A 26,161-nucleotide genomic window follows, 5' to 3' on the forward strand; every position below is an offset into this window, starting at 1 on the left:
GGTTCCTACATGAATTTGCCTAACATACAATTGGGGAGGGAAAAGAGTGCAACATACCCTGTGGTGACATATACAGCTCAACCACCACATTGGCAGGGAATGTAAGAGCCCCTTGAGGATTTAAAGGTAAAGGGACCCCTGACCATTAGGTCCAGTCGCGAATAACTCTGGGGTTGCAGCGCTCATCTCGCTTTATTGGCCGAGGGAGCCGGTGTACACCTGGGTCATGTGAAATGACTAAGCCGCTTCTGTCTAACCAGAGCTGCGCACAGAAATGCCATTTACCTTCCCACCGGAGCAGTACCTATTTATCTATTTGCATTTTGACGTGCTTTCGAACTGCTAGGTTGGCAGGAGCAGGGACCGAGCAATGGGAGCTCACCCCGTTGCGGGGATTTGAACCGCCGACCTTCTGATCAGCAAGTCCTAGGCTCTGTGGTTTAACCCACAGCGCCACCCACGTCCCTTCAGGATTTAGTGACCTACAAATTCCCAAAGGGATGTCTAGCCTGAAAGAAGGTCCTTGCAGTTAGTGTTTCCTCAAGTCACTTGCTTTTCATTGGTGGCATGAAGGTGGAGACTTCCTTACTCAGGATTTAAAGGGAGACCCAGAGCCCTGGGATAAAGAGATGGGTTTTCCTGGCTCAAGGTCTGCATAGATGCCTATTTGACTTTTCTCCGTCTGTGACTGTGCTGTATGCGGGTTTCATGAAGTACTGCATTCTGGCTTTGTGGGCAAGCCATTGCTTCCCCCTCTTCAAAGTATGCAGCCACAGGTGCTGCTTGAACCCAGCAGAGAGAGCTCATTGTGCCCCGATAAAAGTTGTTGCCAAGGGAGGCCGTCACCAGCATGCGCACAGGAATCTGAGCCTGTCTGTGTGTGTTAATGTGAGAGACTTGCTTCCTTTTGGAGGGCATTGCAAAGTCCATGGCAGCAAAATACTTTAGATACTGGAGGAATGCCTAAATACAGCAGTGTATGTTTCCACAAGGGAGACATTAAATATCCTTAAACTCGGGTTAAATAAACTCAGTGGGCATTAAGCAGCAGGATTCCTGATCTTCAGGATGGGTTTGGTGAGCCCTTATGTTCTCTGCTTGACCTCACCGAAGGAGGCGAACTTGTGACGTTTGGCCCACAAATAGGAAATACACGGAGTGAATCACACCTTATGTGTCACATGTAGTTATGTGAATACTTATAAAACCATTAACAGCACCTGTTGGCATCCTGGTTATGATCTGGACCATGGTGTGCAAGGAAAGAGTTGAACTCTTTCCTTCTGGGAGGCTGTGCTGACAAAAACCACGCATGCACCACCATGAGTGCAAATACAAGCTTAGTTAGGAGCATCAAAGTTCAGTGAGTAGTACTCACCTGGAGACTTGTGATAAATCAGAATACCTTTCCAGTCCTTGAGAAAATTTATGTGCTTTCTTGGTCAGGGAGGAAATCTGGTAAGGCACTAAGACACACAACAATTAGCTCTACAGCACATCTTTTGTTTTTAAAAATGTCATCTCAGGAAACATGTTTCACTATCTAGAGTATTGGTTTATTGAGGCTAGGGTAGTGCTTATCTTGTATAGGAGGCTGTCTCTGGGCCTGGAGCAGAGAAGGGGACAGTGAGATCCTGCACGACGGCAAGATGGGTTAATTTGTACTATGTCCTCTCTAAGACACTTGGGGTCTCTTCAGTCCTTGAGGGGCTGCAGGCGGAGCTTTCCTCAGCACCCCCCTCCTTCATGGCAGCAGCCTTCTCTGCTCGTGCCTGCGATTTGGGGGCGCTCACACCCTAGGTAATAGTTCAGCAGAGGAGAGAGAGCTGCCTGTTGAGGCCTCATAACTAAGTCACTCTGGTCGGAGCTGGTGCTGGAACAAGTCCTGCTCCATTTCCACCGTCCAGCCACTTCGCCAGCTGATAACTAAAGAGAAAAACAACTTTTGGTCTTGGGAAGAAGCTGGTGGAAGAACTGCTAATGCTCCCGCTTAGTTGATTGAGCTTAGCATGGAGTGCCAACCGCCCCCACAGGGGTAGGCGATTCCCGGGGCTTGTCAAAGAAGATGGAAGAAGACATCTCGGTTTTCAGCTTGCCGTCGGAGCCGCCGTCGCTGGAGGCAGCTTCTTGACCACACTCGTCGCAGCAGCAGCAGCAGCAGTCCATGAAAGCCTGGCCCAGCGGCTTGCAGAGGCACAGCAGCAGCACGGGAGTCACCGAGCACTTGAAGAACAAGAAGAACTGGTTGACGAGACTTAGCAGGTCCAGGGTCTGCTTGGCCATGTCAGGAGATAGGTAAGCCACAACGATATTGCTGACGTTCTCTGGAATTGTGCAGAGACCATAGATCACTGTCAGGCCGATCACGGTGCAGTTGAGTTGGCTCTCGCACTGCCCGTGCTTACTGCCACGGCAGTCGGTCTTGTCTGGGCTGCTGACTCTTCTAGTGACCAGTTGGCAGCTGACAGTGAAGAGGATGGGCAGGCAGAAGTAGCATCCGAAGTACCACCACATCCTGGCGTTCTGGTAAGTAAGGACCAGAGAGTAAATAGATTCTGGCAGGTCCTGGGAAGGCTTCATGGTGCAGTAGTCAGTCACAATGCCAGAGACAGGTGAGGTGTCTTGCGCCAGTTGCCAGAGGAGGATCTCTGGGACGGAAAGAGTCATGGAACCCACCCAGATGACAGCCAGCTTGGCAATGATGGAATGGCAGTGCTCAATGGGTCGCAGCTTGGCTTGCGGACTGGTGGCCGCATGGAATCTGTCAATGCCCAGAGCGCAGAGACTGAAGGTGGTTACGCCCAATGAAGACACCTAGGATCACAAAGAACAGAGACAGACTGTTGTTCAGGGTAAGTGAACTGACCAAAAGGGGCAGTTTGCTTTAAAGGGAGAAGGGGGTGTTGACATCAATGGATGAGCTGCAAAATCAGTTTCTCTATTTCTTTTGAGTGCAAAAAGCCTCTTTCTGAGTATAGTGGGGTACCTCGGGTTAAGTACTTAATTTGTTCTGGAGGTCCGTACTTAACCTGAAACTGTTCTTAACCTGAAGCACCACTTTAGCTAATGGGGCCTCTTGCTGCTGCCGTGCCACTGGAGCAAGATTTCTGAAGCAAAGTTCTTAACCTGAAGCTCTATTTCTGGGTTAGCGGAGTCTGTAACCTGAAGCGTATGTAACCTGAGGTACCACTGTACAAGAAATGGGCCTACTGTATAAGGATTGATGCAGACCCCAATTTATACCATGCTATTTTTATATTTTTATATACCATGCTATTTTTATATACGTGCCTTTTGTAAAACCAGGTAAGGTCACCCAAATCCCCAACAGCTTTTTTTTATATGTTCCCAAGAGCACTGTTGTTGGTTAAGGTCAAAAGTGTGTGAAAAGACATAATGAATTATAGGTGAAAGATGCTTTGGAAAAGGTTACTCCAATGTAGGCCTAAGCAAAGAGAGACAGTAACCTTTGGAAGCCCGAAAGATTGAAAAGAAGCAAATTCAGAGTGCTAAATGAGCCCTATTATCAGAATGACCCCCTTTGCTTTGTAAACTTGAGGCACATATATCAAGGCAAATGAGGGGATCAGCTCTGATAGAAAGGCCGACAGCCTACTCATACCCACCCCCTTTTCAGCCTAAGATGCTATTGGCTGTTATTCTGCTTTAACACTAGTGTAAATTTGTACGGTCAATACTGGTAAAGCAATCTGGTGGACTCTCCAAAAGCTGTATCTGAAATAAAAATGCTCAAAGGCTCAGCTAAGCAGCATTCTCTTGTCCATTGTTCCCCCAACTACCCTATTTTGGTTCCTTATACCTCAGTGTTTGTATTTTATACCTTTACCATTTTTGCCTATATTTTTATATCAGTTGGTGACAGCATAGGGATGCACAGTAGGAAGCCAGGGGGCTCATTGTGGTTTGTGTATACAGTGGTACCTCGGGTTACATACGCTTCAGGTTACATACGCTTCAGGTTACAGACTCCGCTAACCCAGAAATAGTACCCCGGGTTAAGAACTTTGCTTCAGGATGAGAACAGAAATCGTGCTCTGGCTGCACAGCGGCAGCGGGAGACCCCATTAGCTAAAGTGGTGCTTCAGGTTAAGAACAGTTTCAGGTTAAGAACAGACCTCCGGAACGAATTAAGTACTTAACCCGAGGTACCACTGTATATATATATATCAGTTGAAACATAATCTGTGGTATAGCTAGAGACTTTTCTATACCTGCACTCCTTATTTACTAGCTATCCCTCCCCAGAAAACCGGACTCGGGCAGGCTCTACTCATGCAGCAGAAGACAGGGGCTACAATGGACTGTATCACATCAGCTTACAGGTGGAGAGATCCCAGTCACAAATGCTCCCCATCTTAATCATTTCATGCAAACAGAAAGCCAGCATGACAGGCGAACGGTTGGGACCAGAACTTTTTCTCTATGATGCACTACACTTCTAATTGCAAGGAAATTATTATGTTGGGGAACACCCAGAAGTGGTACAATCCATTCTACCTCCTTGGGACTCTTCACAGAATTTTGCTGCACCTTTTCATATATTTACAGATTGCAGTTAGCAACTAAAAGCAAGAGCGTCTGGCTTGGGTGGGAGAGACCTCCTTGTGAATCCTTCCCAGGCCACTAGCAAGCTCTTGACAAAATCAGCGCTGGTCATTGAAATCCCCTCCCAACCCTGCTCCCCTTCTGGTTCTTACTACCTAAACGCATCCGCTCTCAGAGGGATAAGCGAGTTCAAATAAGTTTGTTGGTGTCCCCAGCCAGTCCCAGCTAATTTCCGCTGCATTCAGAAGCCCAGGAAAACATCCCCCTCTGCCAGAAGGGAAGAGGGCAAAGCGTGGAGGAGAAAATGCCAAACTCTGGGTGGGTTTGAAAGACAATGAAGAGCATGAATAAATAGCAGCCGGGGCTGCCCTCCCCCTCACGCTGCCCTCTCCATTACAAACGCTGTGCTTTCCTTGGGCTCAGGAAACACAACGCCCCATTTGAACAGTTGTTCACAGACTGCGCGAGAGCTCCAGGGCCCTAATTGCAGGCACCCGCTCACTTCTGAGGGGAAAAAGGGACATTCATTGAGTGCAGGAAGCATCGGAAATTGGGAAGAAATCCTCAGAAACCCTCCGTCTCCTTTTAAGTGCAGCCAAACCGGTACACAACAGAACGCTTCCAGGCCACAGCCTGCACTTCTGAGGGCTGCTTCTCACGGTGCTTTTTCAAGACATGAGAATGGATACCCACAGGTTCCCTCTTAATCTAAAGATACACACACACAAACCCCACGGTGCCCTTGTTTCTCTCCAAGAAACTGGTGGGAGACTGGAGGAAGGGGCTGCCTTGAACATTGTAGGCCCAGCCCAAGTGTTTCATTTTGCTTCTCCAAGCAGTTGCTCTGTATGTATGTGATGCTGTGCATCCCTACTCTGCCTTCAATGGGACCATGTGCCACCGGGCCTTAACACACTGCATAGTCTGCCGGTGAGCTACCGGGCCAAATTCATGGTGTTAGTACTAAATGGCTTGGAACCCATGTAGCTAAAAGAATGCCTCCCCAATAAGGCCCATCTTGGGCCTTACAATCACCAGGTGAAGCCTCATCGCAGATCTCTGCACCTCACCAAACCACAGTGCACAATCTTTTTCTTGACATAGGTTGTTTTTTTAAAAAAACCCTGAAGAATCATTCAAACTTGCCACATTCCATCTGCAATATAGAGTGGTACTACAGTCCCAGGAAAAACAGTAATCTGGTTATTCCACTGCATTTGTACAGAGGCTCTTATTCCCAAATAAATGTGCATATAGACAAAGCCTTAAAAGAGCTTTTAAGGTAGAAAACTTGGGAGGGGAGGAGTAGCTTGCATGGGGAGTTTTGGGAGAAAGCGGAAGGTGAAAGCTGAGTTCAGCATCGTCTTCCCTGCCATAACAATGCAGGGGGTTGGACTAGATGATCCTCAGTGTCCCTTCCAACTCTACAGTTCTGTGATTCTGTGATTCTGAGGTAGAGAAGAGGCAGCCAAACAAATGCTAGCTGCCGTGTGCTTGACATTTTTTCTAAGATGGAAACTCAAAGGCACAGGGTACCTTTGCAAAAGCTGAGCTGCTGGGTTAAACCAGAATGTCTTCCAAAGGCACAGCTGCTCTGCAAGTTTTATTAAAAGGCAATTTGCAAACTACTTAAGACTGATGAACGGAGCGGAATAAGGAATATGTACTATGCTGCTTTCATAGTCAGCAGTTTCAAGCATGTTAACATTCTAGCATTTAACAGGATTTTTCTTTTTCTGAATGACTGCAGTTACTAAGATTCCTGTCCTGGTTTCACTTGCTTTCCCTTCAGAGTGGCACTGGGTATGCAGCTTCTAGGATGGAGGGTAGTAAATGTCTGCAAGCACCGTCAGCCTGTTTTGGACTTTCAGATGTTGGCAAATATTTCTCCAGAGCAAGCAGAAGTGGTCTCTGGCAGTGTTGGGATGTGTGGACTGCATGAATAAGTCCTTGATCCGTGACTGCATTTCCCTATTTTCCTACAGCAGGCCCTTACTGCCTGTGATCCTGCCAAACAATACCAAGGCTGCATTGTCTTCCTTGCCTCACCCATGCATGGAGCTGTTCCCATAGCGAAGCACTGAATCATTCCCAGATGTTCCACCACCTGCATCGCTCTCATCTTGCTTCGAGTTAGGAACCGACCAGAGAAGCTACAGAGTAAGCAGCCTGTGTGGCACGTTCTCTCGCAAGGAAGGACAGGAGAGAAGAAGGAACTTGTATATATTATAGAAAAACTAACCTACATGCCAATGGTCAAGTCTGAACATCATTGTCATCATTTTCTATTTATTCATTTGGTTTATATCCCGTCCTTACGCCAGAAGGAGCCCACAGCAATGTTAAAACATTATTTTTTGGGGGGGTGGGGGTGGGGGATTAAACAGTTCAAAACATTCCAAAAGCAATTTTAAAACATTTTCTCAAGCAGTGATCTCAGGGTTGCCAGAAACATTGTCTTTCAACCTTGGTAAACAGGAATGTGTCTGAATTTATCCTGAAAAGTCAATAATGCAGGACAGGAGACAGTTTCACTTCACTAGGGAAGGTGGTTCCACAAATGGGGAACCACTACTATAAAGACCCCATTATAGGTCAATACGAACTGGACAGCCTCCAGCGGCAGCATCACCAGCAAGTCCTCACCTGCTGATCATAAGGACCAAGATGACTGGTATTGGGGAAGCACTCTTTTAGGTACTTGGCTCCCATGCTAATACTAACCCCCTGAATTGGCCCAGTAGCTCATTGGCAGATGGTGCAGCGCTTTCAGGACCACCGACACATGGTCCCATTGGTCTCCCCCACTTACCAGCCTAGCCCCACACTGGTAAATATTCATCATTCAGAAAGTAAACAATTGGGTTGTAAGAAATCGCAAAACTTTAATCTGCACAAAATTTCATTTCCGTTCCAGTTGGAATTTAAACATCCATCACCCCGTTCCAGGTTCCAACACTTTGCTTATTGCATAACTCTAAGGTAAAGGTAAAGATACCCCTGACCCATTAGGTCCAGTCATGGATGACTCTGGGGTTGCGTGCTCATCTTGCTCTATAGGCCGAGGGAGCCGGCGTTTGTCCGCAAAACACTAGCTTTCAATAAATCGCCTGTCTTCTCAGTCCTAGGCATAAGCTACTGGGATATTCCCTGGTACAAACCCTGTTGAAATGATTGAGATATGTGCAAGAGCACTACCATAAACCTGGGCAGTTCCAATTCATTGCGAATGAGAACACTCCAGCTTTGTGTTGTTGTTTAGTTGTTTAGTCGTGTCCAACTCTTTGTGACCCCATGGACCAGAGGATGCCAGGCACTCCTGTCTTCCACTGCCTTCCGCAGTTTGGTCAACTCATGCTGGTAGCTTCAAGAACACTATCCAACCATCTCGTCCTCTGTCGTCCCCTTCTCCTTGTGCCCTCCATCTTTCCCAACATCAGGGTCTTTTCCAGGGAGTCTTCTCTTCTCATGAGGTGGCCAAAGTATTGGAGCCTCAGCTTCAGGATCTGTCCTTCCAGTGAGCACTCAAGGCTGATTTCCTTAAGAATGGATGTTTACTTTCTGAATGATGAATGTTTACAAAGGAAGGTGCCTATGTTCTATGGAGCTTTCCTATGTGCTTTGCCCTATATGAGACAAAGCCAGCCACACAAATTCACAGGGCCAATTGTGGGTCGAATGAACTCTAATGCAGCCTGGCCGTGAGCTGACACAATGGTCTTGATGGTTCTGTTGTAAGAAAAGCCCTGCTGGATCAGACCAAAGGATGATCCAGTCCAATGTCCTGCTTCCCACAGGGGCCAACCAGATCCTATGGGAAGCCTACATGCAGGTCATGAGCACAATGGCATTCTTATTTCCCACTGTTGTTCCCCAGCAACTGGCATTCAGAGGCATTTTGCCTTTGATCTTGGAGGTAGCATATAGCCATCATGGCTAGCAGTCACTGATTACCTGTTTTCCTGGGGGTGAGGGTTGGGCCTCAGGGAAATGTAATTTGATGGGGAGACTAGGGATCAGTAACAGAGAATTCTTAGCACCTTCACCAAATTTAGCAGCCAAACTAGGCATGACTTTAACCATGTTTTTGCATCCTGCATTTGGGACCAGCAATGTCTCTTCATTTACAAAAAGCAGCTTCAAAGCCCCATATCCTGATCCGGAGAGCGAGATTTTTAAAATTGAAAAATCATTTTCCTTGCACTGTCCTTCCCATTGGAAATTGACTTTTACACCAGCTGCTATTTGCCTTGATTTTTAAAATTCTACATAATATTTGAAAATCGGGGCAAAAAGAAAGATATAGCCAATCCCAAGCATGTAATTAATGTCTAGTTTGGCCCCATAATCCCCAATGTTCTTTGGAGGAAGCCATTATGGTCAAACCAGAATGAAGTTGACATGAGCTAGTAGTTTAGATCCTGATCGTTGGTTGGCTCTAACTCACGTCCGTTTTGTGCCAGTTCAAACATAATGGTTTCTCCCAAAGAATCCTGGACAATCAGACAACTGCTCCACCACATGGCCATGTTAATTTATTTTCCCACATCTGACTGGAGATAAAGGATTGTGTGAATCTGGCCTCACACCAGGCTGCTTTCCTTGGATGGGAACCCTCTGAACCCCAAGTGCCTTGGGACAGAAGATGGAACGATAGTCTAATGGCAGAATTAAATGGCAAATGTACAGGTCCACCCAGCCATGTCTTTGTCTTCCTTCCACCTGACAGCTTAGTTTTCATGTCTTTAAGTGCAGAGTGAGTTTCACAGAGATCCGCCATACTGAGCATTTGTCAACCATCTTCATTGACAGCGGTTGATTATTCAGACTTGTCTTTTAGGCACACTCTGGCAAGGCATGGAAGGGGGCAGGATACCGCTCACAAATGTTTCATGTGCAGTGCAATCTTATCCATGTTTACTCAAAAGTAAGCCTCCCTGTTTTCAAAGGTGCAACGTTTTGAGCGCTCACAGGAGTGCAGGATCTGCCCTCACCCCACTCCCTTAGAAACCAATGCAGCTGAAAATAAAATGTATTTTGGATATGCCGAAACACTAAACAAATACATTATCATGACTGATGCAGTTGCCTGCACACACGGATGCTTAAGGTTCATGTGCAAAAGCAAATATATTGATAGCATGAGCAGAAGAAAAGGAGGGCAGAATTATTGCGCCATTAACGGCGCATTGTGTAGAAGAGGGATTTATCACTTGGTTGCTCTTCCTTCCTTTGCTGGTTATGTCAAATAAGGATCCACATGCCCATAATGGTAAGTATGGGCTCTCCTCAAATACTAGCTGAATCCCTGGTTCATTTCCTTCCTTTGCCACAGATTTCCCCTGGGACCTGAAGTGAGGTACATAGCCTTTGTGTACCTCAGACTTACTGTCCAGTCTATAAAAAAAGATAAGGTTATCCCCAGGTGTGAAAGCTTAAGACACACCTGAAGTATTATTAACATGTGCCATCACATGCACAAGCATACACCTCACAACCCAAGTAGAGGGGAACTTCTATGCAATTTAGAAATGTGGCACCCTTCTAATGGGTTTCCTGCCACTGTGAGAATAGGATGTTGAATTAGATGGGCCATTGGCCTGATCCAGGAGGTTATTCTTACGTTCATGTGACACTGCTGTCTATATCTCTCAGTGATAAGTACCTGGATGAGGTCTTAAAGTTAGGGCTGCGACTGTCTCTGTTCTTTTAAAAGCAGGCACAACAGGTAGAAATTCAACAAGTAGAGCCTTTCGCAGCATGATGTAGTATCCCTGTCACATGACTGTTAAAGCAGTGGTACCCTAAAGAGGAATGCATTGTCCCCAATGGGAGAGAATTTTTCCAAAAATGGCCACTTCAGCTCTGCCTCCTCTGTCCTTGCCTTAGAAGAAAACTTGCTCCAAACCTTTAAAAGTTGTGAATAAAACTTTGCAATGGTATGAATACAGCTCTTTGAATTGTCTTAGATCATTATAGCAGCCTGAAGCCCTGCTGGTTAATGGATTCAGTGCAACTGTTTGATATGTTTATTATTTTTAATTGGGGCATTATCTTCCTGAGGGGACTTAAAAGTATTCGCATTTATAACCTTGCTCCGTAAATTAGCTGTATTTCCATCCTATATTGTTTTCTTCTGGACAAATAATGCACAACTTCCCCATGTTTGTTCTGTAGCTCCGAGTATCTGGAGACAATGCAGCAACAAATCACTATGCAAGGAGTTCTCAAACTGCGCTCCACGGACCACCTGTGGTCGGCTAGCTTCATTCAGGTGGTCCATGGCATGTCCATATTAAATAGCCATACTGATTTTTAATTGCATTGCTATTGCTTCTATGGAATTCAAATTGTAATACAATGAAATAACCATAAGAAATAAAAGAAGCAATAAAATACAAATAGAAACCAGAGAGCATCTAGCACAGTGGCAATTGCTACAAGAGGCAGAAAAACAATGAAGTGGTCCACCAAGACCCTCAGCAGTTTTCAAATGGCCTAAGCACAGTTCAGATGAATGCCCATGGTAATCAGGCTTTAAAAATGCCATCTGTGCCAATACTTTCCTCATCCAACAAGCATACTTATCTCCACTTTCTGAAAGGCATCTCAGTGATCTGGGACACACCTGTTACCTGGTTGGGAAGAAGGCTGGTGTAGCCTCCAGCCAAGGCATGGGCAACCTTGGCCCTCCAGATGTTTTGGGACTGCAACTCCCATGATCCCTAGCTAACAGGACCAGTGGTCAGAGATGATGGGAATTGTAGTCCCAAAACATCTGGAGGGCCGAGGTTGCCTATGCCTGCTCCAGCCTTTCATATGAGGTTAGAATCTATAGCATAGGAGGCACTGAGTTACACTGCAGAGGGTCTAAGTCCAAGCTCGCAATATATAGCTGGGCACATGCTCCAACATAACCCCCCAAAGAGGACACACAAAATTGCTGATGAGAAACCAGGGAGGACTGCAGTGAAATCTCTTACCTCCATGAAAGGCACCACGCGGCAGGAGATGCTCCCCAGCAGCCTCTTCTTGGTGATCTCATTGAAGATAACCACTGGCAGGCAGAAGAAGAGGATGAGGAAGTCCCAGAAGGCAAGGCTGGCCAAGATGGAGTTCCAGGCACTTTTCATGTAGTAGTTGTGCCAGACGATGCACATCACGGAGAGGTTCCCAATGATGCCCACGGCAAAGACAATGAGGGACAGGAACATGACAGCGTAGGCGCTGTAAGAGCTCTCGGTCACTGGGTACAGAGGGTTTTGGATCTGAGGGCGCTTCCCTGATGCCACAGTCATATTGTCCTGGGGTTCTGTGGCCCCGTGGACCGCCGGGCTCCGCTGGCGCTGCTCAGAGGGATACGTGCTGGACGGCACCAGGGCCTTGGTGGGCCGTAAGCTGCCAGGGAGCACAGGCCGAGGAAACTCCACTTTTACTCCTGGAACATACTGCTGAACTGGCTTGGGATCTTCATCCTCGGTTCCCCGGCGAGTCCTTCTCCACCTCAGTTGCTCTTCCGACAGCTGCCGCCCCCTCTGATCCCCAAGGGATCCTGGCCATCTCAGCCTGCCCGGTCTTCCAGGCATCTCCAGCAGTGCCTCTGGGGAGACAAAGTGCCTTGTTAAATGACCCTCTCCAGCCCTCTGCTCCCTCCTGGAGGATATCGAAGGCTCTTGAAGAAGCAGGGCAGCACCTTCCTTCACCCTGGTCTCCAGAGGCTGCAGGAAAGGAAGCAAAAGCATCATTGTCCAAGGCAAAGGCATCCTTGCTTCTGCACAGATGGGGAGGACGATGCACACAGAAGGCAACTTACAAAAAGAGCCAGCAGAGATGGCACAGCAAACTAGGAGGAAATGAGGGAGAAAATTCCCACGCTTTGACTCGGGGTATTAAGAGGGCAGGGAGCAGGGGGAGGCGACCCTGATGCTTCCAGCCCGGATTGAGCCAAGACGGAGAAAGTCTTAAGTCTGCCTCGACCAGCCTCACTGCCGTTCTGCATTCCCTCAGATCTTGGGCCAGAATAAAAACCGTTTCCCCCAGTAATTCGCTCCAATCATCCTTTATTGAACCGTAGGCCCCCTGGTGGCCAAACCACAATGGCTAAAGGCTGCTGTGAAAAGAGCCCAGCATTGCTTGAGGCGGCGAGAGGAGAATAGCAGAAAGAAACCACCTGCCTCAGTAAGAGACCTTGGAGGGTTTGTGTGGTAGAGCCTTGTGGGAAGCAAGGGTGATTTACATCAGAAATAAGAAACCTCTTGCTGAGTGAATCCCCTTGAGCCAAACTAGAAAGGTCACAGTACAATCCAGAGGGCTATGTATTCATTAGTATATGTTAAAAGAGGATTCTGTTGGCACTTGAAAAAGGTGGCAGAGCAGCTTTTAAGCTGATTGTGGGGAGGGAGGGAAGCCGACAAGAGCTGGGGAGGATCCAATTCAGAATAAATCCTCCGCGCTGAAGATGAAAAAACTGGTGAAAAATTAGGCATTGTGAGTACAGGGCACAGGAAAGCAATTCAGAAAGGCCAAAGCAACACAAGTCAAAAGGCAAGAGCAAGACACTTTAAGAGAGAGACAGCATACAAGTGTTTATAAGCTAATGCTAGCAGCCTCTGAGCCAAGATGGGTGAACTAGACTGCTTGGTCTTAAAGGATGGCATTGATATACAGTGGGCATAATGGAAACCTGGAGGAATGCAGAGAACCAGTGAGGCATGGCTTTCTTTAGATATAAATTATACAGGAAGGATGTACTATAGATGGCGTTGTCTGTGTGTCAAAGAGGGCATTCAGTTCAGCAAACCAGAAAACTTCAAGGGTGAAGATTCCGTCACAGATCATGGTGGATGGCGATACCGGGCCCTTAGAGTAATTTAGAGCTGGGGATGTGCTGTTGTCCTCCTGATCACAATGCTCAGGGAGATCTTGAGATGAGGGGTGTTCTGTACTAAGCTTGGATCCTAGAACAGTAAGTAGGTAGGATCCTAGAATGCAACAACTGATTGGCTTGCAGGAGAAGACCAATCAGGCTCCAGGAGGGAAGCAGAATCAGCCAAACAGACAGGACTCATTGTGTAAATAATGTATATAAAGGCCTGAGGTTTTTTTTTTTGGGGGGGGGTGCAATCACTGTTTTACAAGCTGCAATAAAGAGCATGAAATCACTGCAGGACTCCGAGTATATTTGAAGGAATGAAATCAAGCAAGCACCCCAAAGAGAAAATGTCATAGTAATGGGTGACTTTAACTACATTGGCGTAGGCTGGCTACCTACAAGTTCCAGTCTTGGCAAAGAGGTAAAATTCCTAGATACAGTACTGTAAATGCCTGGTCATAGACCCAACCAGAGGGGAGTCAACCCAGAACGTAACCTTGAGTGGTGCCCCCAATTGTCTCAACACTTACATCTCACACCAGGTACTGAGCACCACTCAAGGTTCTGGGTTGACTCCCCTATGGTTGGATCTCTGACCAGCACTGACTTCCCCCAAAAGAATTCTTGGAGCTATAGTTTGTTAAGGGTACAGGGAATTGTAGGTCTGCGGGAGAAAATACAATTCTCGGGATTCTTTGGGTGAAGTCATTTCCTTCAAATGTCCATTGAACACACTTTAAATGTATGCCAGGCACGTCCAACAGGTAGATCACGATCTACTGGTAGATTGCGGGGTGTTTCTGGTAGATCCTGGCTGATCTCTGGTCCGTCAGGGATCTCCTTCCCCCAATATATATATATTTTTTTAAAGAGTAAAAAAAGCTCAACAACTACTGCATCCTAGGGGGGAAAAAAAGCTCAACCACTCTGGCTTCCTAAGAAAAGTTGAACAACTTTGGTTTTCCTAAAAAAGCTCAGCAACTTTTGCTTCTTATCAAAAAAGTGGGCCATCAGATTAAGTTCCACCATCGGACTGTGGACTCAGGGCCCTAAGCTGTGTCTTATATAATCAACTTTAGATTATTGGTATGTTCTGTGTATAATGCTCATTCAGTCTCATTCATTCATTTGTTCCCTAAAAAACAGCTGTTCTCAAAAAAAGCTCAACAACTTTGATCCATCCAATGACAATGGGTAGATCACAACCAGTTTTTTTATACTGTGAGTAGATCACAGTCTCTTGGGAGTTGAACATCCCTGATGTATGCTATGGATCTGCCCAAGCTTAGACAAAATAAGCGTTTCGGCATTTGATTTCACCAGTCTGACATTTTGCCCTGGTTTTCCAAATCCAGAGAGTCTTGTAAAAAACACACCAGAGTGCCTCAAATGGTTTCACCTGTTCTTAAAACACAATAGTAATAGCATAGCACAGAGCCAGAACTTAACCAAGGCAATATAGTGTTACCTTGGTTCTCAAACACCTTGGTACTCAAACACCTTGGTTCCCAAACACTGGAAACCCGGAAGTAAGTGTTCCGGCTTTCAAACATTTTTCAGAAGCTGAACATCCGATGTGGCTGTCAGCTATTGTTTCCAGGGGGCCTGCACCAATCAGAAGCTGCGCCTTGGTTTTTGAACATTTTGGAAGTCAAATGGACTTCCGGAATGGATTAAGTTTGAGAACCAAGGTACCACTGTATTTGGCACTTTTGTTTTTACTATTTATTTTGTGTTTTTGAGGCTTTTTTGGTTAATTTGTTTTTGTGACTGTGTGGAACCCAGTTCAGCTACTGATTGATTGATTGTGTGACTGCAGAAATGGATAAAAGCCCCCCATCAAAACAATGACGCAGGTAAGAAAAAAAATTAATTTAATTTTTATCATCTACAGTATTGTCTTATTTATTTTATAGTACAGTACATTGATTATTGCTTTCATTTTATAGATAAATGGTCTCATTAGATAGTAAAATTCATGTTGAATTGCTATTTTAGGGGTTGTTTTAAAGTTCTGGAACGACAAATGTGGGAAACTGCTTGCATGGCAGTTGAAGAAGAGACAGAAAATGAACACAGTCACAAACTTAGAGATTGAAGGAAGAAATGTGCAGAACCCTATGGAGATTAGAAAGTGTTTCCAGAGGTATTTTAAACAATTGTACACACAGGGGCCGCAAGATGAGGTACAGATAGAACAATTTTTTTTTTTAAATAATTTTTATTAAGGTTTTCCAAATTAAAACAAATTAAATCCAATTTATAAACTTTTTCCAATAACTAGGACTTCCCCTCCCCACCCCCTCATGCATTCCAAATCTTCCAAATAAACAATTAGGTTCAACAAATTCTTATCCCCAAATTGCAATCATCCTCCATTACCCAGTTTAGCGTAATTCCCATCCCCCTAAGATCGATCTATTCCCTTCCACGAGTTTCCCCCTTTCAAACATAATACAAAAACAAAACAAAACATAGAATTAAATAATAATTTTACAACCTTTGGATTCCAACTTTCCCTCCCCTTTTTCCCTGTTACGTTCCTCCTAACCCTCCATCTCTAATATCTTCCTGGAGTTCCCACATTGCGTTAAACCCACATCCCTCTGATTCTTTGCCAGTCTTATTAATTGCAAATGTCCAATCATTAAATTACGAATGTCCAATCCTAAAAGAAGTCTAACGAGAAGAGGGTCCATTTCTTCTATCCAGATTTTTATATCCAGGAGTAAAAACTCCAATTTTAAATCCATAAGCTTGTCAAATCTGGATATCCCAAATATCCCCTTTCCCATTTCTGTCCAGTTCTTGTTATTTCCTTGTTCTTGTCGGCCATTCTCCTCCTTTTTGTTTCTCTGTTCTCCCACAGAAATGTTCTTTCTCCAAAAGTTTCTAATATCCCTGCAGAGGCTTGTTGTTCAGGAACAAAACATTACATCATGATCCTTTCATTTTCCAACAGATAGTTCCATTGTTTCCTATAGTGTGTAGACCTCTGTAGACAAAATAGTGTTCCATTTCTGCAGTTTCCCAGGAGATTAAAAGTTCTATTCAACTGCACATGTTTCCTGTCAAAAACACATGCAATATCCCTCAGCTCCTCTAGGTGGATTCCCGTAACAAAGTTCCCTTCCAAAGCCCATCCACCAGTCCAAATAGCTTGTTTATCCTTATTTGAACAATTTGAAACAATTTATACCCAACTTATATCAAATGTAACCGGCAAAGTCCATAACCAAGTCTCTGTTACATTCTTCCGTTTTGACAGCTCCTTGACAGCTGTCAAAACCTGTCAAAACCTCCGTTACTCTTCTCCAGGCATTTTCACGAATCGCTCCAGGGATTCCGGGGGGGGGGGGGTGTTGCTTTTTAATACAAATTCCACTTTTCTCCTCCGGCTCAATCTTATAAATTTCCCTCGCGAAGTTGCTAATTCGGTGAAATAAGGTTACTCTCGATCTTAGTTATCCATTCCTTTGTTTTGGCTCTTCTACAATTTCGGGGGGGGGCTGACTTCCTTTTTTCCACCTCCCCCGTTCGCTCCAAATTTTAAAAATTTGTCCCCTTTTTTTTTGTCCATATTCCAATTACTCACGGGTTCTTCTTTTAGATCCAAATTTTCAATAGAAGAAGTCAGCGCTCTCCGCCGGATGGCATGCGGCTGCGCTCGGCAGGGATAGCAGAGAACTCAAGCACCACGCTTCTCCCCGGCACCCGATCCGGAGCCTTTAAAAAGGCTCCTTCACGAGTCGGGAGGGCGCTAACGGTGCCAGCCGAGTCTCCATGTCCACGGCCTCCTCTGGCCATGGTTTTTAAGGGTCCCCGCATCGCCGGTGCGGTAGGACCCAGCCCCTGCCGAGCAGACTCCCTCCGGAGCTCGGAGGGAGTCCGCCATTCGGCGCTGGCGCCAACCCGGAAGTCCCAGATAGAACAATTTTTGATAAAGAACGGGTTACCAAAACTGTCACAAGAAAACAGATTAATCCTGAACTGTAAAATAACACGACAGGAGATTGAACAAGCCATTCAGAACATGCAATTGGGCAAATCTCCAGGGCCAGATGGGCTTACCTCCAAGTACTATAAGACACTGAGAGACTATCTGATACAACCACTGATGGAGGTTAGTAATGAAATTTTGGAAGGGAAGAAGGCGCCGGAATCGTGGAAAGAAGCGTTTATCACATTGATACCAAAATCAGAAACTGAAAAGACACAACTTAAGAATTACCGCCCCATCTCCCTTTTGAATGTGGATTATAAAATATTTGCAGATATCTTAGCAAGCAGATTTAAAAAAGTTTTAAATGAAGTAATTCATAAAGACCAGGCAGGCTTTCTCCCAGGTAGACATTTGTTTGCTAACACAAGGAACATTATAGACATTTTGGAACTCTTGCAAACAAATATCAACACAAAAGCAGTATTAATTTTCATAGATGTGGAGAAGGCCTTTGACAATATCTCTTGGAAATTTATGAAGAAAAATTTGGAAGGAATGGGAGTGGGACGGGGTTTTGGAAATGGGATAGAGGCAATTTATTCAGAACAGAAGGCTAAATTGATAGTTAACAATGTGATTACAGAAGAGTTTAAAATTGAAAAAGGAACACGACAAGGCTGCCCTATCTCCCCACTATTATTTATTTCGGTTCTGGAGGTGCTCTTGAACATGATCAGAGGGGACCGGATGGTTGAAGGAATTCAGGTCGGAGTGAAACAATATAAACTTAAAGCATTTGCAGATGACCTAGTTTTGACTCTACAGAAGCCAGAATCTAGCACGAAAAAAGTATTACAACTGATTCAAGAGTTTGGTCGGGTGGCGGGATTTAAATTAAACAAGCAGAAAACCAAGGTATTGGGAAAAAATTTGACAGTTACAGAGTCAGAATGGTTTCAGAAAGAGACAGAGTTAAACGTGGTAAAAAAAGTAAAATACCTAGGGGTAAACATAACATCAAAAAACCTGAGTCTATTTAAGGATAATTATGAGAAATGCTGGTCAGAAATTAAGAGAGACCTAGAAAGTTGGACAAGATTGAAACTTTCCTTGTTAGGCCGAATCGCTGCTGTAAAGATGAATGTATTGCCAAAGATGCTGTTTTTGTTTCAAACATTACAGATTGTGGATAAAACAGAGTGTTTCCGGAAGTGGCAGAGAGACATCTCCAAATTTGTCTGGCAGGGCAAAAAGCCCAGAATTAAGTTTAAGATATTAACCGATGCGAAAGAAAGAGGGGGCTTTGCCCTGCCAGACCTAAGGTTGTATTATGAATCAGCAGCCTTCTGCTGGTTAAAAGACTGGCTACTTCTAGAGGACACTGATGTATTAGATTTGGAAGGTTTTGACAATGCGTTTGGTTGGCATGCTTATTTATGGTATGACAAGGTTAAGATTCATAAGGCTTTCAAGAACCATATTGTCAGAAAAGCAGTGTTTAATGCCTGGATAAAATACAAAGACTTATTGGAAAATAAAACTCCAAGGTGGCTTTCACCATTGGAAGCCAAGGCCCGGAAAAGACTCAATATGGAGGCCAAATGGCCAAAGTATTGGGAAATATTAGAAAAGGATGGAGACAATTGGAAACTGCAGAGTCAGGAGAAAATGAAAGACAAAGTCCGAGATTAGTTACATTACGCTCAGATTAAAGAAGTTTTTAAACTTGACAAAAAGTTAGGTTTCCAGGTGGAAAAATCGAAGTTAGAAACAGAACTGTTAGAGCCTAAGACTAAGATACTTTCAAGAATGTATAACTTGCTGTTAAAATGGAACACACAAGATGAGACGGTTAAATCGGCCATGATAAAGTGGGCACAGGACATTGGGTATAATATTATGTTTGAGGACTGGGAAAAGTTGTGGACTACTGGACTGAATTTCACTGCATGTAATGCTTTGAAAGAAAATGTAATGAAAATGATATATAGACGGTACATGACCCCAGTCAAACTTGCAAAAATATACCACTTGTCTGATAACAAATGTTGGAAATGTAAGGAAAATGAAGGAACGTTCTTTCACCTTTGGTGGACTTGCCCTAGAGTGAAGGCTTTCTGGGAAATGATATATAATGAGCTGAAAAAGGTACTTAAGTATACCTTTCTTAAGAAACCAGAGGCCTTCCTTATGGGCATTGTCGGCCAAGGGGTGTTAAAGAAGGATCGGACATTTTTTATGTACGCAACAACAGCAGCAAGGATACTCGTCGCTAAGCATTGGAAAACTCAAGATTTACCCACTCTGGAAGAATGGCAGATGCAACTGATAGACTACATGGAATTGGCCGAGATGACTGGCAGAATCCGAGACCTGGGAGAGGAGACGGTAGAAGAAGATTGGAAAAAATTCAAGATTTATTTGCAAAAGTATTGTAAAATGTATGAATGTTAAGCAGGATGCTTGATCAGAAACAATTGGGCATCATCAAAATAGATGAAGTGAATTATGAAAAGAAGGCAAATTTAAAGAAAACAAACTTTTAGATAATAATTAGGTTAAGTTCAAATTTTCAAGAGGTGGAATAAGTGTATCTAAAATTTGAGATATGATATTGAAAATTAGAAAGTAAGGATGGAGATAAGGTGATAAATTGCTGGTTAAATTTTCTATAATCCGGAACGCAGGAGCGGGAGATGTGAGGAAGTCCAAAGGAGATAAGAAAATATGTTATGATATGTAATATTTTTGTTTGTTTTTTTATATATGGTAATTAAAAAACCTTTAATAATATATATATTATATATATATATATATATATTAAAAAAGTTCTGGAACGGATTAATCCATTTTGTATTATTTTCTATGGGAAAATTTGGCTTGGTTTTGGAACACTTTAGTTTTGGAATGGACTTCCGGAACAGATTAAGTTTGAGAACAAAGTACCATTGTACAGGAACAGGAGTCACGGTGGAAGTGAAGACCTTCCAGTCTGTCTCAATAAGGCTGCTCATGAACTTTTTAGACTGAGAAAGGGATCATGTTAACAGCACTCATAACAATGTTATCTCGTGTATTTTAATAGTTTTATTACCATAAATCTACTTTCCTGGAAATTAACCATGCAGCCGATAAATGTTAATGAACTTCATTTCATAACGTCAATATGCCAGTAGCAGGCATTTTATGCACCCATCATTCCCCTGCCCTTCAGAAAAGCCCAGGGCTGGGTGATGTGCAAAGATCACAGTTCTGTAGATGTTAAGACAACAGAATGTCCCAGTGCCTTTTACCCCTAAATACCCTTTGGAATGAGTTACTAGCCTCTGCTGGAAATCAGCAGAAAGCAAGAAGTCCAAGGGGAGACAGACAGTCTCAGTACCCAACAGCCGACCTGTCTTGAAGTCTGACATTGATGGACACACACACAAAAATGCTGGGTGATAAACAAAAGGAAAATAAAATTATGCTGTTGTAGACAGTATCTATTTCATAAAGCGGTTGCATTAAAAATGCATTTCTCTAAAGCGAAATGAAAGCTCAGGCATGATTTAAGTGATTGGCCATTTACAGTCATACCTCGGGTTAAATACGCTTCGAGTTGAGCACCTTCAAGTTGTGCTCCGCGGCAACCCAGAAGTAACGGAGCGCATTACTTCCAGGTTTCGCCGCTTGCGCATGCACAGACGCTCAAAATGATGTCACGTGCATGCGCAGAAGTGGTGAAACGCGACACGTGCGTGCGCAGACATGCCATCGCTAGATATGTTTACCTCTAGATGCGAACGGGGCTCCGGAACGGATCCCGTTCGTATCTAGAGGTACCACTGTACTAAACAGCCATTTGCTCATGAGTTCTCAAAGCAGTGCTACAGTAAAGCATGTGATATGATTAGTCTAAGGTTTTGGAATGGACTTCCGGAACAGATTAAGTTTGAGAACCAAATGGAGAACCAGGGGGAGGTTTTGCTTTAAGCTCTGTAAACAACTCAAGTCATAACGTATCTCCCATTTCTGTGCTCGCCATAAAAAAAGCAGGAAGGGCCTTCATGCACACACACAAAGACACGTATGCACGCACAAATCCAAATGGCTTCATTCTGTTTGTTGATTGAAACTATGGAATAGATAAATGCAGACATCATAATAAACATATGAAGTTTCGGCTTAACTCTTAAGCTTTCGTTATCTAGACGATAAAACTCTCTGGGTCATTTAATCATTAAAATGATTCAGAAGAAACAAGCAGCAAAAATGTTAGGCGGTATAATCCAGACTGTTTATGAAAATGAGATCTGTAGTTTTTCAGACACTGTCCCTTCTTGATTGTGGCAATGACAGCCATATAATATATCTATTTCCCTAAATTTCTATATACCACATTTCTTCTTTCATGGAACCCAAGGACATATACATGCTGCTCCCAGGTTCATCCACCCATATACTGACCAGACCCAGACCTGCTTTGCTTCAGCAAAGGTGCCGCCTCTTGTGCCTTGGGAGAGAACAGACTGTACCCTGGGACAGGAACAGATATAGGCCGACCTCTGCCGTTGCTCAATTTTCAGATGATTAAAAACCTTGATAGTCTCTCAGCCAAAGCCACAAACACACCCTACCCTAGCAAACACCAGAGATGGAAATGAAAGCTTTAATGCAGACGAATGATACAAAGTCATGCAGATTAGAAAAAAAAGAAATCTTTGGAATGTCAGTAATGTTGTGTTTAGATGTTGCTTTGCCCTGGCATTCCACCTGAGTGAGGCAGAAGCAGGCCTTGATCTCTTTCCTGTTGTCCTTATCACAGACGGAGGTTTGTGGATGAACCAATTGTCCCATCTTTATTTTAGCACATGGTGTCCCACTTCATTCACTGCTGTCCACCTGCAGGGATGAGCCAGAGGCCCACTCCTTAATGTCACCTGGGGTAAACTCTTGAGGCAAAACAGCTCATGTTTAAGTCCCTAACATGAACATACCTTCATATGGGTAAATAATAATAAAGGCTGTACAATGCTTATGGGTTTTCCACGTAGCCAAGAGAGGAAGCCAAAACATTTAGCACTAGCTAAATGAAGTAAAGCTTGAAAGGTAATGATCTGCTTTACCAGCAAATAGTTGCTGAAAGGGAAAGAATCAGTGAAATTGCATTTCCATCTATTGTGCCCCCCCCCCGTTCAAGTAGCTTATTGCAAGTGTTGTTGCTTTACGCCCAGCCAGCATGCTCAATGGTCAGGGAGGGTGGGAGCTGCAATTGGGGAAAGGGCTACAGCTCAGTAGGAGAGCACCCCCTGGGCATGCAGAAGGCCCCATGTTCAATCCCTGGCATCCCCTGGTAGGGTTGGGAATGCTTCCTGTTATGTACTGAGCTGAATCCTAGAACAATAGGATCCAGAATGCAGCGGTCTGATTGGTCCGCAGGAGCCACCCAATCCAGCTCCATGTGGAAGTGAATCTGTGACCTGATTGGCCTGCAGGAGCAGCCCGGAATTAGCCAATCACGCAGGGCTCATTGTGTAAATAATGTATACAGTCATACCTCGGGTTGAATGTGCTTCGGGATGAGCGCGTTCCAGTTGCGCTCCGCGGCAACCCTGAAGTAACGGAGTGCGTTACTTCCAGGTTTCGCCACTTGCGCATGCGCAGACGCTCAAAATGACGTCGTGTGCATGCGCAGAAGTGCCGAAATGTGACCCGCGCACGCGCAGACGCATGGACACGGGTTATGGACATGGGACATGGGCTCCGGAACGGATCCCATTCGCATCTAGAGGTACCACTGTATATAGCTAGACGTTTTGGGGAAAGCTTCATTCATTGCTACTATGAGCTGAATAAAGAGCATGAAATTCACACTTGACTCCAAGTATATTTCACTTCCTGTCTGGAATCCTTGAGAGCTGTTTTCACTGAGCATAAACTATACTGAGGTAGATGGACCAACTGTCTGACTCAATATAAGGCAGCTTCCTCTGTTCCAACCCTGCTGTAGCTGGAAGCTGCAATGTAGGTCATACTCTTTGTTCTTCTGGTGTAGTGTTACCTACTCTGTCTGGCAGCAGCTCTCCAGGATCTCGGGTAAAAGTCTTTCCGAGCACCTGCTGTCCAATTCTTTTTTCACGGCAATGCCAGGGATTGCACGAGAGACCTTCTGTTCCAGATCACATGCTCCACCACTGAGGCACAGCCCCTCCCCTCAAAGCATTTGGAAAATTCCCAAAGCATAATATACCTGCCAAGCCTTATTATTTGCTTGCCGTGGAGGTTGCTGAAGTTGCAAGGAAGCTTAAGTAGCACTCTCAACTCCTCTTATTGGCATTTGGCCTCTTTATGGGACGTCGTCCTTTGATAAGAACAATGTTGGGCAATTTCACGTGGGCAATTTCCTATAATCGAGGGAGCTTTTTAAAGCTCTGCTTCAGAGAGGTTGCACAACAAGCTGATGTGTCATGGAATTTCTGTAGTGACAACAACAGCCTATTGTACAAAGGAGAGATTGCAGGGCTGCTGATTGACATTTCTGGTACCGTAACAAGGAGGGGAGGGGGAAGAAGTCAATCTAGAAACTCTACCACAGGCAAACCTTGATTCCAAGGTTTTATCTGAAGATTAGTTTCTCCCTCAAGCACTGGCCACACCCACAGTGATGGCACAATGTTAAACCACATCTGTCTCCATAACGAGTTCAATGTGGGGGGAGTCAATTAAAAAGCAGCTCCCCACTCCCAGTTATGACCACCCTATCCACACCCAGTCACAGTACACCATCACTGGTTCATAAAGCCCATCCAGTAAGGCTGTGGCTCCACACACACCATATGTTTAAAACACATTGGTTCCCCCAAAGCATCCTGGGAACTGGGATACAATCCCCAGATCTTTAACAAACTTCCCAGGATTCTCTGGGGGGAAATCCCACCCTCTCTGTAGGTGAACACCAGGGCATCTCTTCTACACATTGGTCTGCTGATGAAACGTCCATGCCTCAGATTATTTCTCTGTCCTTTTTTTGCAGCATCAGAGATAGAACACATGGAGGAACAGTGCACAGTCACTCCCTCCATGGAAAGAAGAAGCAGATTGCTTGCTACTGCTTTGTTTAAGGGGTATATGGGGTCTTGGGGGGGTAGTACCTCTGGTGGGGTACACGCCGAGCTCCTTCTGGGGTGGTTTGCCCACCTTTGGTCCACATTCAGTTCTCACCTGTGGCTCCTAGAAGCTGCCAGTATGCAACAGCAGCCACTCTCCGGGAAATGGCTTCAACTGGCACCTAAACCAGGTGATGGTACCCAACGGGACTCAAACCCTTGATGAGTTAGGGACTTCCCCTGCATGCAGAGACAGGTTCCCACAGATTGAGCGGACGAGACCAATGGTTGACCCAACACTCAAGAAGGCAGTTTTTTTCACGTGCTGTAGAGGGAAATGAGGGGCAGGAAAGTAATGAAGCTCAATTAAACTCACTCCTTTGAAGAATAATGACATTTCTCGCAGTACATGTGTTCGGGTGTTTGAGTGTGTGACCCTTTCACAATGGAAGGGGAAAAGCAAATCGCCTGTTTTCAGATTTTATCCTGAATCAATAGGAGGAAAAACTCATGCAAACAGGAGCTGTGCACTCAGAAGAAACACACGTGCCTGCAACCAGACTCAAATTGCCTTCAGGAGTGCTGATCATCTGCTCAAAGGGAGCATGGAGGACTAGCAGAGGCCTGAATCTAGCCTATTCTCTGCTTCCTGCAAATGATTAATACTTTCAAAGGCAGGCAGACTGGGACAGTGCATTGCTCCAGGGTTCAGCCATTTCATCTGACGAACATGCACATGTAATGCCTCTTTGTGTACCAATTTATTTCCCATTGGATCCCGGCATCCGTGTTTACAATGTCTGATTGTAAGATATGAGGTTCTGGTTGCAAGCTTATCACTGCTGATTTGACCCCCTTTTAATGACCTCTTTAAAGCAACCCAAGTGTCTCGTGATTTGCCTGTAATATGTGCTTAAGAAAACACACCCAGCACCATGAGACCTTTGAGAGGTGACATCATCCAAGACCTTAGCAACAGGATCTGGAAGAAAAGCTGGTTCTAGGGCTTAGTTATGCTTTTCATCTCCCATCATCAAAAGTAAACCCAGGGGCATGCATTCCCAACAGGAAGTTGAATGCCTTAGCACAACATGACCATGCACTTTATTGGCACTAGATTCCATGTGCCAGTGACTCTCCCTGAAGAACAGCCAGTGTGCCCAATTCTTGTGTACTGCAGGCTGACTAGCCACTTTGCAATAAGGCGGTACTCCCTACTTGGGCACCCAAGGAGGCTATGCTGGATCCCTTCCAAATGAACATGTCCATCATCAAAATCCATTGTATAACCACCTCTTTTGTCTCTCCAAAAGAGCCAGCTATACTGAGCATGTACTAGATCACTGGGGTGCAGCACTTAATTTCCAGTACAGTAACTCAGATTCCAGACAAATTTGGGGATTGCTATCCCGTGAGATAGAATTAGGATTTTTCAAAAGATGTACTATAAGGCTCTGATGATTTCTCTTGGCTTAAAAGGTTCATTCCTTCACAATACCTTCACAGGCTTTTATGAGCACACAGCCTGCCTGTTTCCTTGCCACAGTGTTGCCACCATACCACAGGCACGGAGGAAAGGTGGAACGTGCGTAGGAGTAGATGTAGGCAGTTCTGCTGAAGGGGAGGGACCAAAGAGGCAACTGCACAACTTGGGTCTTATTGTGGATGGAGGCCTGTCTGTCTGTGGCCCTC

At 44.8% G+C, this 26,161-nt stretch overlaps 1 protein-coding gene across 1 annotated transcript; it reads right to left on the reverse strand.

Annotated features, from left to right (window-relative positions):
• Positions 1-1,534: 1,534 nt before the first annotated feature.
• On the reverse strand, positions 1,535-12,727 carry GPR37L1 (G protein-coupled receptor 37 like 1). Its single transcript, XM_081867013.1, has 2 exons — positions 11,550-12,727; positions 1,535-2,814 (listed from the first exon to the last, which is right to left on the reverse strand). The coding sequence occupies exons 1-2, from the start codon at positions 12,327-12,329 to the stop codon at positions 2,005-2,007; spliced, it is 1,590 nt and encodes a 529-aa protein (XP_081723139.1). The 5' UTR covers positions 12,330-12,727; the 3' UTR covers positions 1,535-2,004.
• Between the last annotated feature and the right edge of the window lie 13,434 nt (positions 12,728-26,161).

Source organism: Podarcis erhardii (genome assembly GCF_964252035.2).
Source record: "Podarcis erhardii genome assembly, chromosome: 6".
Lineage (NCBI taxonomy): Eukaryota > Metazoa > Chordata > Lepidosauria > Squamata > Lacertidae > Podarcis > Podarcis erhardii.